Source organism: Acanthisitta chloris, unplaced genomic scaffold (genome assembly GCF_000695815.1).
Source record: "Acanthisitta chloris isolate BGI_N310 unplaced genomic scaffold, ASM69581v1 scaffold10024, whole genome shotgun sequence".
Taxonomy (NCBI): Eukaryota; Metazoa; Chordata; class Aves; order Passeriformes; family Acanthisittidae; genus Acanthisitta; species Acanthisitta chloris.
The window spans coordinates 14,565-26,700 of NW_008671045.1; the positions used below are offsets into that span (position 1 = coordinate 14,565).

At 48.7% G+C, this 12,136-nt stretch overlaps 1 protein-coding gene across 1 annotated transcript; it reads right to left on the bottom strand.

Moving 5' to 3' along the window:
* Window positions 1–404: 404 nt before the first annotated feature.
* Window positions 405–12,123, bottom strand: SVOP (SV2 related protein homolog (rat); the record flags this gene model as incomplete). Its single annotated transcript, XM_009073948.1, has 15 exons — window positions 405–593; window positions 1,099–1,188; window positions 1,416–1,497; window positions 2,456–2,567; window positions 2,674–2,781; window positions 3,827–3,903; window positions 4,213–4,286; window positions 5,312–5,440; window positions 6,335–6,460; window positions 7,098–7,161; window positions 7,788–7,912; window positions 8,290–8,361; window positions 9,785–9,883; window positions 10,541–10,626; window positions 11,961–12,123. Coding segments are annotated over 15 exons (1,596 nt in total), but the record flags the coding sequence as incomplete, so codon positions are not given.
* Between the last annotated feature and the right edge of the window lie 13 nt (window positions 12,124–12,136).

Consider the following 12,136-nt stretch of genomic DNA (forward strand, 5'->3'; position numbering starts at 1 on the left):
GGAGATCTGCATCCCTCTCCATACAGACATAGAGTTGTTATGAGTGTGAGCAAAGAGCAGCAGAGACACAGTTTGCTTAGGTCCAGCCCCAAATCCCCTTGGTTTGACACGTTGGCAGTGACATTTCTGGTCAGCTTTCCACGCTTCAGCCTCGGAGACATCTTGCTCCTCTCATTCCTTCTTCCAGCAGGTTTCCATGGCCTATCACTCCTCCCTCTCCATACAGACATAGAGTTGTTATGAGTGTGAGCAAAGAGCAGCAGAGACACAGTTTGCTTAGGTCCAGCCCCAAATCCCCTTGGTTTGACACGTTGGCAGTGACATTTCTGGTCAGCTTTCCACGCTTCAGCCTCGGAGACATCTTGCTCCTCTCATTCCTTCTTCCAGCAGGTTTCCATGGCCTATCACTCCTGTGATTCCCCTGGGGAATGAGATCCTCTGCCAACCATCTCCTGTCCCCATTCCTTGTGGCTGGACTCCTGGAGGCCTCTGCCTTTGGTCTCGATGGGCAGGAAGCAGGAGGCCAGGGCAGCCAGCAGGCAGCAGCCACTGTAAACCACCAGGGTCAGGTACACTGAGGATTCCAACATCACCTGCAGAAATCAGGCAGGAAATGCCAAACCTTAGCACAGAAGGAAATGCAGATGCTGATGGAGGAACAGAAATTTTAATGATAGCATTGGAAAGATGAGTTTGCTGCACACACAGGTTTGTAAAAAGGAAGGAGAAGGGACAGTTTGTATGGGCACATAGTGCCAGGACAAAGGGGAATGGTTTGAAGCTGCCCCAGGGCAGGGTTAGATGGGGTTTTAGGAAGAATTCCTCCCTGTGAGGTGCTGAGACACTGGCACAGGGTGCCCAGAGCAGCTGTGGCTGCTCCATCCCTGGAAGTTTTCCAGGCCAGGCTGGATGGGGCTTGGAGCAACCTGGGCTGGGGGAAAGAAGAGCAGGTTCTCCATCACCTACGCAGACTCATGGAATTATTAAGGTTGGAAAAATCCTACAAGACCATCCAAGTCCAACCTTGCTGTGCCTCCAGGCTCAGAGAAGAGATTTGCCCTGTGCAGTGAGGAGGATTTCTCAGAGAAAGGGCTTTACCTGTGCAATGAAGGGTGTTATGAGGGCTCCCACTCTTGCCATCCCACTGCACGTTCCCAGGCCCAGAGCACGTGTGGCTGTTGGATAAACCTGTGGGGAAAGCATCAGCCCATCAATGGCAGTGGGAAGTTCTCTCCCCTCCACCCCTAAATGAAAGGCAATCAGTAAGTGATGCCACAGCAAGTTGTGTTAGACAATGACAATGAGATCAGCAGCTCAAATCTGGGCTGAAGGCCCTGGAGAAGAGATCAGAAATGACTTCCCCACCATGTTCTCAGTCCCCTCAACCATTCTCATTGCCCCAACACTCTCCTTACCTCAGGAGTGTAAACATAAGCAGCCTGAAATCCTCCAGAAATAAAAGCTCTTGCAATGAAGAGCAGCACAGTGAGGACATTCCTGTTGGAGGGAAAAGGAGAGCAGAGTTGGGGACTGGTCTGGACATTTGGGCTGATTTGGAGTGCAGTCAGAATGCTAAATTGCTCCAAACCATTTCCTTTGGCTTGTTTTAATGAGCCCTTTGTATTTTTCCTGGACCTTTAATATCACAGTGATGCCAAACAATCTGCATTCCCACAATCCCAGCAGTGTTCCAAGTGTATCCCTTCCAGCTGAGACCTACTTGAATAGGCACTGAATAAGCCTAAGATAATCTAAATAAGGAAATGATGATGAATGATGCTGACAAAAAGTGGCACAGGAGAAGGAAATGAAGGAGATGAACCTACAAACCACCTGGATGTGTGCAATTTTATAAGGTTTCTTACACAATCAGAGGTTTTTAGGGGTTGTGATGGAGCTTAGGGATCATCCAGCCCCAACCCCTGCCCTGGGCAGGGACACCTCCCACCAGAGCAGGTTGCTCAAGGCTCATCCAACCTGGAATGAAACACTGCCAGGGTTGGGGCAGCCACAGCCTCCCTGGGCAACCTGGGACAGTGTCTCACCACAAGGTTTCTGTACTATAAGGGTTTGGGCAGTGAAAAGGTTTAAATCTGATTTAAATCTAAGGGTTCAGATCTGATTTTAAAGATGCTCAATGGTTACCCCTTGCTCAGACGTGGTTACCTCCCACTCAGCCCTCAGCTCTGATATTCCCCATGGGATTGTTTTGTCCACAAGATTATGGTGAAAGATTTCTCCTTTTCTTTTTTTAGTTTATTTCTCAAGTTCCTTCCTTCAGTTTCCTTCCCTTTCCTAACTAAAATTTAGCTTCTTTGAGTTTCCTCCCAGACTCTGGTGAGAGAACCTAACACCATCCTCAGTTCTTCCTCCAAAGCATAACCACCCCATAGCTCTTCCAGCCACAATCCAGAGAGACCAGGGCTGACTTTGCTGTCCCCTGGGTGGCACTCACCTTCCAACACAGAGGAACAGCAGGAGGCTGCAGAAGGAGAAGACACAGAAGGACAAGGCCATGGTTTTCTTGCGCCCGATGCGATCGATGATCCACAGCGTCACCAACACACCTGGGGGAGGACACAGGTCACCCCTGGGACAGGGAAAAGGGGGAGTCCATTCCCACCACCCTGAGCCTCTGGCAGGGCAGAACTGCTGCTCCTTATTGCCACTTACCAGGGAATTCTGACAAGGTTGTCCAGAGCAGGTCAGTGTAGTCCTCCTCTGTCAGGTACTCACAGGTCAGGCTGCACTTGGCTTTGACTTCCTGCCTTCTGCTGGATACTGGGGGAGGAAAAAAAACCAACCCAAATATTGAATGTGCTTTAAGTAATTCCTTCTCTGCTCATCTTCTGCTGTGTGTTCCTGTCTGCACTGCACTGAAGGGCCCAGCAGGGATGTTCAGACACAGCTGACACTGCACTCTGGAGTCTCTGGGTCAGGATGTGTCACCTCTGCAACCATCACTGTCAGAAGGGAAACTTCCACCTGCTCAGCAGCTGGGCAGATTTATTGCTCAGTGCAGAGCTCAGTGAACATTCAATAATCCACTTTCTCCCTATACAGGTTATTGCTCAGTGCAGAGCTCAGTGAATATTCAATAATCCACTTTCTCCCTATACAAATTGGGATCCCAACATTCCTGATCTCTAAGACTCAGTAACACCACAGCTGTGTAACAGCAACTGGTTTGAAGAGGTTCCTGTTCCTTTTGGGAGGCAAAATTAGCTAAGCACCTCTCAAACAGCTAATCCCTGCTGGGCAGGTTGGCTCTGGGTCTCCTCCCAGCCCTCTCCATCCTCCTTCTACCATTTCCCAACCTTCAGCCAGCTCCCTAATGATGAGTTCTGACTGCAATCATTCCTCCCCTGGGGAATCACTTCTCAATTCTCTTCTTAATGCAGTCAAAGCACCTTTTCTTTGCACCCCCCACCAGAACCTGCAGCAGAAAGGACAATGATTTCCCCCCATTATCTCCTTTCTCAGCAGGTTTCCCACCTGGAGCAGCTCAGAGCTCCCCAGCAGCAGCTTCTCTCTCTCAGAGCTAATTAGACCTGTCAAATCTGCAAACTTCTATTTATTCAACCACTTATTACAGCTAACAGGTCTCTCTTGGAGGTTTTCTTGCTGTTTTGGGGTTCAAAAGCACTGCAGGACCTCTCTGCACTGGGCAGGAGGTGAGGAACAAGCTATTAAAGATGTTTCAAGTGAAGTAACCTTACAACTGAGCCATTTTCCTTGCCAAAACAACAGCAGAAGGTGAGATAAGAAAGGATATTCCACCAGTTCTGACAGGGTTTATGGAAAGGAGAGAGGGATCAATACTCACTGCTGCAGACATCTCCTGCTTGGAAGAACTCTGTAGTTAATAAAACTAACCCATAGTATGAAAAGGCATTGGAAAACCTGCAGGGAAGCAAAGGAGAGAGAAAATCTCAGCTGGTCAGACCTAGAGGAACCAACACAGCTCAAACCTGAGCCCAGTGTGGGAGGAGAAGCTCTGAGTGCTACCTCAGAGCTGTTCCCTCTCAGCACTCAGCAAATGGAAGGGGAATGGATTGGGAATGATGGTGATTGGTGGTTTAATGAGTTGCAAATCAATACAGGTTGGGGTTTTCTGAGGAGGATGTTGCTGTGTTTGAGTAACACTAAAATACCTCCAATAAAAACCATTTAGAGTTGAGTTGGCAACAAGTGGTTTATATTTCCTCTTACCATATAAACCAGAGCAACAACGTGGTCCACCTGAAGTGGGGTGTGAAAAGGTCCCTCATCTTCCCTCTGTCTTCCTGTGAAAACAAGCAAAAATCAGATAGGAACTCACTGGTCCTGGACTGGGGGTGCAGAGTGGGGAGAACCATGGAATGGGTTGGGTCAGGAGGACCTTAAAGCTCATCCAGTTCCACTTCTGCCATGGGCAGGGACACCTTCCCCCAGCCCAGGCTGCTCCAAGCCCCATCCAGCCTGGCCTGGAACACTCCCAGGGATGGAGCAGCCACAGCTGCTCTGGGAAATCCATTCCAGTGCCTCAGCATCCTCACAGGGAACAATTCCTTCCTAATATCTAATGTAAATCCACCCTCCCTCAGCTCGAGACCATCCCCCTGGTCCTGCTGCTCCACACACAGACTATGCAGTGTCTCAGATAAAGAAGGTTTGGCTCAGCTCAGGACTCTGAGGGCTGCAGGGGCCACACTGGAGCTGGAATCCAAGCAAAGAATTCCTCTGCCAAGGGAATCCCTCTGTGGCTAAGGAAAAGCACTTTCCTACCCTACACTGGAAACAAACCCATCCAGAACTGGAGACTTCTCTTGTGCAGCTCATCAGAGTCACTGTGAGTGCTCCAGGCACTTGGGAAATGAAGAGATCAAACCCTCACTGAGCTTTGGGCAACCCAAAGAACCTTGGGGGCAACCCAAAGAACTTCAGGCAACCCAAAGAACTTCAGGCAACTCAAACCACCTCAGCCAACCCAAAGAACCTCTGAGCAGTGACACAGTCACTGCCACAGGCTCCTCCTGCCCAGACTGAGCACTTTGCTCTGCTTCACATCTGCTTGTCCTTCCTGCAGCCTAACTTGGTCACTTCTTTGCTTAGAGAGGTGTTTTGCATACATAAAAATAGATTATAAATGATCAACTAGATATTATTAACTCTTCCTCACTGTGAGAGAAGCAGATAGGATCATCATTTCCATTACCACCTGAGGCACTAAAATCAGGCAGAACATTGGTCACTTGCCTAGAAAAACACATAAGCACAGCAGAGATTTGCTGTGTCCCATGTCAGGGAGGGGCCAATTACCTGTACATACCTGTCTGGAAACAACCAACTTCCCCAGAGGCATTGGAGCTCCATTCTCTGTCGCTATCCTCTTCAGGGTGGCAAGAGCCTTCTCCTGGTTCCCAGAGAGCACATCATACCTGGCACTTTCTGGCAGCCACTGAGGGAGCAGAGCACACACACAGAGGTGTCACACACTCAGCAGTGACCACCTGGAGCTTTGCCTGGGAGGAAAGCTCAGGAGACTCTCACAGGATTCATCTTGAAGAATCCAGAGAATCATCTCATTAGGCTTTCAGAAACTGCAAATCTCTTTGCTTGTCAAGTCAGAACTCCTGAGATCTTTCCCTTCTCTTCCCTTGGGTTTATCCTTGGGAAAGTGCAGGTTCTTTACATTATCTCCTCTCTGTAGCATCCAGGGCAGACAAAACCCTCAAACTGCTCTCAAAAGAGCCCCTTTTAATTCCAAACAAGTCTGTGAGCACCTGGAGGGATTCCTGGAAAACTAAGGGATGAGAAGAGCTGCTGAAGCACCTGAAAAGGACATTTATCTAGGAGAAGACAGAGTGAGGGGCAAATACCTCACCTGATAGTGCACTGAAGCTCAGGTTTAACTCACAGACATCTTATTTGGGAATCTGAGCTGCACTGTGCAGCCTTTCCCCCTGATTTGGGTGGATTTTGGAGTGGAAAGTCATCCTAAAAGTCATGATTTGGACAAAGCCCTCAGGGAAATAGCAACACCTTCGGGTAAAATGTCGATTCCCCTGAGCCGAGTTGAAAAACTCATGAAATTGGAGAGGATTCCAGGCCTGATTTCACAGAATTCCAGCCCAACATTGTCCTCCAGGATCAGACACATCAACAACAAGCTCTCCTTGGAATGTTTTTCCCAACATCCTCCCAAAACAGCATTTCTGTCATGAGTTCAGATGTCTCACCGAAGACACCAGCAAAGAGCTCCAAACTGCCATGATTTTCTTTGGTTGGGTCCCAGAATGGGGCAGAGCAGTGGGAATTAGGGAATACCCAGGAATCCTTGGGGAATACCTACAAAGCAGAGGCCAGCAAAGAGCAGCAGTGGGAGGGCAGAGAGGATGAGGAGCCACCGCCAGCCCAGCGTGGGCATCACCAGCACTGCAAGCAGCACCTCAAACACAGTCCCAATGGCCCAGAACACCTGGAAAAGGGAAAACAAGCAGTCACAAGTGAGAATGAAGAGTGTCCCAAGGCTCCTTTCTTTCTAGCATTCCAGGATGTGCTGTCCAGGCATGGCTGGAGAGAGAAACGCCAGAGATGTTTTGCCTCGAGATGTTTCAGTTTGCTGAGGTTTTCCATGAGGATGTGCTTGATACAGCCAAGAAACAGTTCTGTCCTGACCCTCCAACCACCCATTAAAGGGCTGTGAATTTTGCCTTGAAATATTCATAGGGTAAAATTCTGCTCTCTGTGACTTGGCCACATTTGGATGAGGAGCTGAATTTAGCCCTGAAGGTACAGAACAGTCAGATCTCCAGATCCATTACTGAATTGCAGATGAATTTCACCACGAAATTAGAGACCCCCAGTGCCCTCTCTCTGCAGCCTGGATCCAAGTGAACTGGACAAAAGGCAAATCCAACACCAAAACTGGAGGATGACAGGAAAGCTTTAAGCTGCTTTGGGAGCTGAGCTGGTACTGGAGCACAAAGGCAACTCAGCTCCACCCCAACGTGGACAGGCAGAGTTTGGCTGCAGCTGTGGAGGAGATTCCTAGGCAGGAGAACAGAACCAAGAGCAGGATTTGTCCCCCCAGGGATCAGTCTCCATGTGCTCACCTCTATTAGCAAGATGCACTTTGCTCTGGCTTTCATTGGGAGGAACTCAGCATACAAAGTGACCCTGCAAGGAGTGAACAGGGAGAGAAATGGCATGTTAGCACAGGGAGAAAAATGCCACATTAGCACAGAGAGAGGCTCAAACTTCCCCTTTGCTTTAGAGCAAATTTGCCAAACCCAGAGCAGCCCCTGAACCCCCTCTGTACCCCCCAGGGCCAGGCAGGCTGAGACCCTGGGGCACTCTCCCCTTCCCACACCTTCAGCACTGCAACAGAGGACACAATTGGCTCTTTGTGTGTGATTTTATGACCCTATGGCTGTTATCTGAGTGCAGCAGGTTTTGATTCACATGTTTTCACAGCTCTTCTCTGCTCTGTGTTATTTTCAGTGTGGCCCATCAGAATTCTCCTGCAGGGTGAAGGATTTCTTCAAGGCTTCACAACTGGCTCAGAGAATTTCCCATCACTCTGCCATGCCAGGGCTCAGTTCTCCTTCTCTCAAGGTCTGATCAGCTGTGGGTTTACAACCAAAATCTACCTCTAACTGCTGGTGGTGTTTAGGTCACAATCTGTCTGGCACCAAGGCCAAGGTTTGGGACAGCTGAACAGAGCTGAGGCTCAGTTTGGCATAACCACTTGGAAGAAAAAAAGATGGAATGAAGGCCTTTGAGAGCTGTGAGTGTTTACTTACGACTGGGGCACTCCTCCAATGCCAAAGCCCACCAGGCCCCTCAGCACCAGGATCCAGCTGTACACTGGGGCAAAGCCACTGAGGATCCCATAGTAGAGTGTCCACAACACACTGATCTTCAGGCCCTGCATGGAACAGGAGTGAAAAATGAGTTCCTGCTGTAACACAGTGCAAAACAGAGCTTCAAAGTCCTTTTATTCCATGGATGCTCAGTTCTGGATGTGCTTAGTTGTGCTTTGTACATGTGGACTATGACATTGGGGAACATGGAATGGTTTGGGTTGGAAGGACCTAAAAGATCATTTATTCCCCCCCCTGCCATGGGCAGGGACACCTTTTACCAGCCCAGGGTGCTCCAAGCCCCATCCAACCTGGCCTGGAACACTCCCAGGGATGGAGCAGCCACAGCTGCTCTGGGTACCCTGTGCCAGTGCCATAAGGCACTGAAACACTCACACTGCAGAAACATTAGGACATATTCAAGCAGGAGCTGAAGACTTACTGTTTTCCTGCCATACTGGTCTGAGATGTTCCCCCAGAGGGTGGAGCTGGACATCATTCCCACAAACACCACCTGGGAGACACCAAGTGCAAAACTCAGGGTGACAGCAAAGAGAACACAAGTCCCAGGGACACTAGAAAACTGCAGCTCTGACAACAGAGGGAGATTCCAGGTGTGCATGGAATGGGGTTGGGAAGGACCTTAGAGACCATACAGAGGGGCAGTAACTAAGCAGCTCTCAAGGCAGCTTTGCCACCAAAGATCCAGGGACAAACCAGCCTGGCACTGGGCTGGGCACTCTGGTGTTACTCCCAGTGTGAGTCCAGCCCTGGAAGACTCAGAGTTCTACAGTTGCAATGGAAATATCCACGAGTAAAAGCTAATCAATGCTGTTGAGATGTGCAGGACAGAGCTGCCCCAGGAGCCCAGAGCTCTCCTCCACCCTCTTATCACCACCCTCAGCAAGTCTCACATTGGAATGGAGATAAAACGAGGCCTTAAAACCTTGCACAGTCTGAAAATTAGCCTGAGGTGTCAAAGCAAACATCCTGTGGCCTTTCCAGAGGTGACACCAGAAAGCACAGCTGATCCTGTGGCTGGAGGAATGAAATCCTGCCCAGGCAACTAATGGCAAACCCCCAAACAAACCTGCCATCAGCACATGAAACCCACAAGACTTTTGTCTCAGAAGGAAGTGCAAACCAAGCAATAAGAGGGGTAAGAAGCAACTTTTTTGTCAGAGCTTTCGTCTCGTGCCCACTGACCTTTCTCCTTCTGATTTTGCTCAGCCAAGATAAAATTGTGCTGAGCTGAGAGAAGGAACAAAACCTTCTGCATTCAGGGATGGCAAAGGACATGGTTCAAGTGATTTAAATCTCCTGAGCATTTTGCCCAGTTGGCACAACAACACAAATGGCACCAAAAGCTAAAGGGAAGGAGCCACAGGTTGTGCCACAGAGCAGTGGCATGTGCTGTCCCCCAGCTTGGCTTCTCCTCCCTGAAGGCATTGCATGTTTCCAGCATCACATAACCACACCTAGAGCTGGTGTTGGGAGGTCTCAACCTCCAGAAATCACAGGATAATCACAGACTCGTTTAGGCTGTAAAATCCAACCTCAACAAACACTTGTTTGCTCCCTCCCAGTGCTCCCAGTCTGGGTACAAGGGAGCTTAAATGTGGGGAGAGAGAGAGAGAGGAAGATTTTCCAGCAAGACAGTCAAAAGTCACCAATCTTTTTCTTCATTAATCAAATGGTTTGTATTTTAAGATGAGTCTAAGGGAAAGGACATGAAACTTTGAGCCTGAAACTAATCAAATTCCCTCAAGTTCTCACTAAATTCCATCACTTCACTCTCTTATAAAGGACTTTTTGAATCTTCCAAACCAAAGGCAACCTGTAAAGAGATTTCACTGGGGGGATACAAAGCACAATGTGTGGATAACAACGAGTGGAAAACCTGAGGGAAGACAGGAGCTGCCAGTCAGTTTTCCTACCGAGGTGAGCAATGCAACCTGCCAGCTCAGCAATCGCCACTCACAGTGCAGCTGAGGAGCTAGGATACTTAAAATCATCATTTCCATTGCATCTGCCATCTGCAAGGGGGAAAAAGAGACACAAATGAGCAACTGCCTGGAAAGGAGATGGACAGAGAAATCAGGGAGAGAACCTCCTGGGGTTGCTGTGCCATTCCCACTCTGTGGGGAAACACATCAGAGCTGCAGTGGGTTCACAGGGGAGAGAAAAAACAGCTCTGAAAGTCCTGTCTGGTGTTTATAGCACTGGCAGAGAGGAGTCAGAGCCAAATGCAGAGTTCCCAGTGGGTGACCTCGAGGAGAGTTGGCTGGAAGGTCACCCAGGTGCATATCCCAGGGAAGAACTCTGAGCCCTTCTAAATCGTTCCCTTCCTCCCTTACACACTCCTGGATTTGTATCACATATGAACAGATCATCCATAGACCAAATCCAGGGCTGATTCAGGTTCTAAACCATGGCAGAGTCTTCTCTGCAGATTTGAAACAGCAGAATCCAAAGGATTTTCAAATCCTCATTCATAAGAGCTTGAGACACAAAGGAATCAATGAGTTATTCATCACCTCCAAATAATAACTTGGAGCCACTTTGGAATTTCAAGTAAAATTCCTTCTGCATTGCACATTGACCTGTTTGGAGACTCATTGTCTCCTTTGGTTGACACCACTGAGATTCTCCAAGGGATGATCATGCAATTGATGCTGCTGACAAGTACTTGCCCATGCCAACCCAGTGATGACAGAGAGTTTCCACTGGAACTTCCCAAATCCAATGGCTTCCACCGCATCTTCCACCATGAAAGTATCTGGAAAGGAAACAAACCCAGGGCAGAAGTGGATTCCTCCCTCAAAACAGCATTTTCTGGCACTACAGTTACTAGTCAGCTGAGCAATCTGCTGAGAGCTGAAATATCTGACACAGACACTTGGTTTTGATGCAGGAAATTCTCTGTGTTCCTCAAGAATGGTGATAAAGCCCAAGTAGTTCTGATTAGTCCCAGAATATTTCAGTCACACAGAGGTAAATCAGTGTGGCAACACCAAACCCAGCTCAGCCTCTCACTCCTGGGAGTGACTCCTCCAACACTGAATTTCCCCTTGCCCTGGTGAGAGGTGTGAGCTGTGCAACCATCCCCAGCACTGATGGAATATTTTGCTGCCTGGAGAGGCAAACTGTGATTATTTAGAGCCAGAATTTGCCCCACACGTATCTGTCTTCAAACCTACTCCTGTTCAAAGTGCTGCAAGTTGTTTCCCCCACACTGCCAGGACCTCAGCACTGAGCTCCAGCTGAAGCTGCTGAGATACCTCAAAGTGCTTTGCTCAAGTGCACATTCCAGCTGAAGATGCTGAGACACCTCAAAGTGCTTTGCTCAAGTGCACAATGAAAGGAACAAGTCCAGTGTGATATTGGAGTTGTTCAGATCAATTTAAGCCTTAAAGTTCTAACACTTGCAGCAGTTTAAAGCACATTCCCCACAGAGAAGCTTTGCCTGGCTGAGAACTATCCTCACCCAGCAAACAAAAACATCAACCAAAAAGAAACCAAACAAAATCCAAGGGATAAAACAAGAGATGATCACAAATAAGACTAATAATCTCCCATAAATACTATTAAGGTGAATAATCTCCTATAAAACGTTCACAAACCAAATATATCTCATCTCTCCTGAGTCAGAGCTGCCTCCAGCAGAGAGCAGAGGTTGGGATGGACATTCCTTCTGTCCTCTAGGAGAGGAGAGACAGGAACACTGCAGACTCATGCTCAGCCTTGAAGGTGAGCCAGGTGCACCTGCTCCAGACACTTCTGGCAGTGTTTTAGGAGCACTGAGCAGTTCCAAAGGAAACTGAGTCACATCTCCTGTTTGACTCCTTTAAAGGGTCTGTTCCTGGTGATGCAAAACCACAGAGAGAATGAGGGAAAGGAATATAAAACCAAACACCTAACAATCCCACAGAGAATGAGGTGATTAACATGATTTCCAGGTGTAACATCATTTCCCTGATGTTTTCTTTCCTTCTTTTCCTTGGGGATCTTCCTTTCCTGCAAACCCAAGGTGTCCAATCCTCCTGGCTGTCACAGGGCTGAGCTGGAGAGGTCTCCCCTCTCTCCCTGCAGGGAAACACAAGACCTACTCACCATCTGTTGGGTTGGCAAACTCCTTAGGCACTGCAGCTCCATCCCCCAGCTCGATGGGCTCTAGCTCCGGCCGAACTCCCTCGATGTGGATCTCGTGCTCCCCTGAAATTCCATCTTCATCCGACCTGGAGCTCTCCCCTGTGCGCCGGAACTTCACCACCCTAGAGCCACAGCAA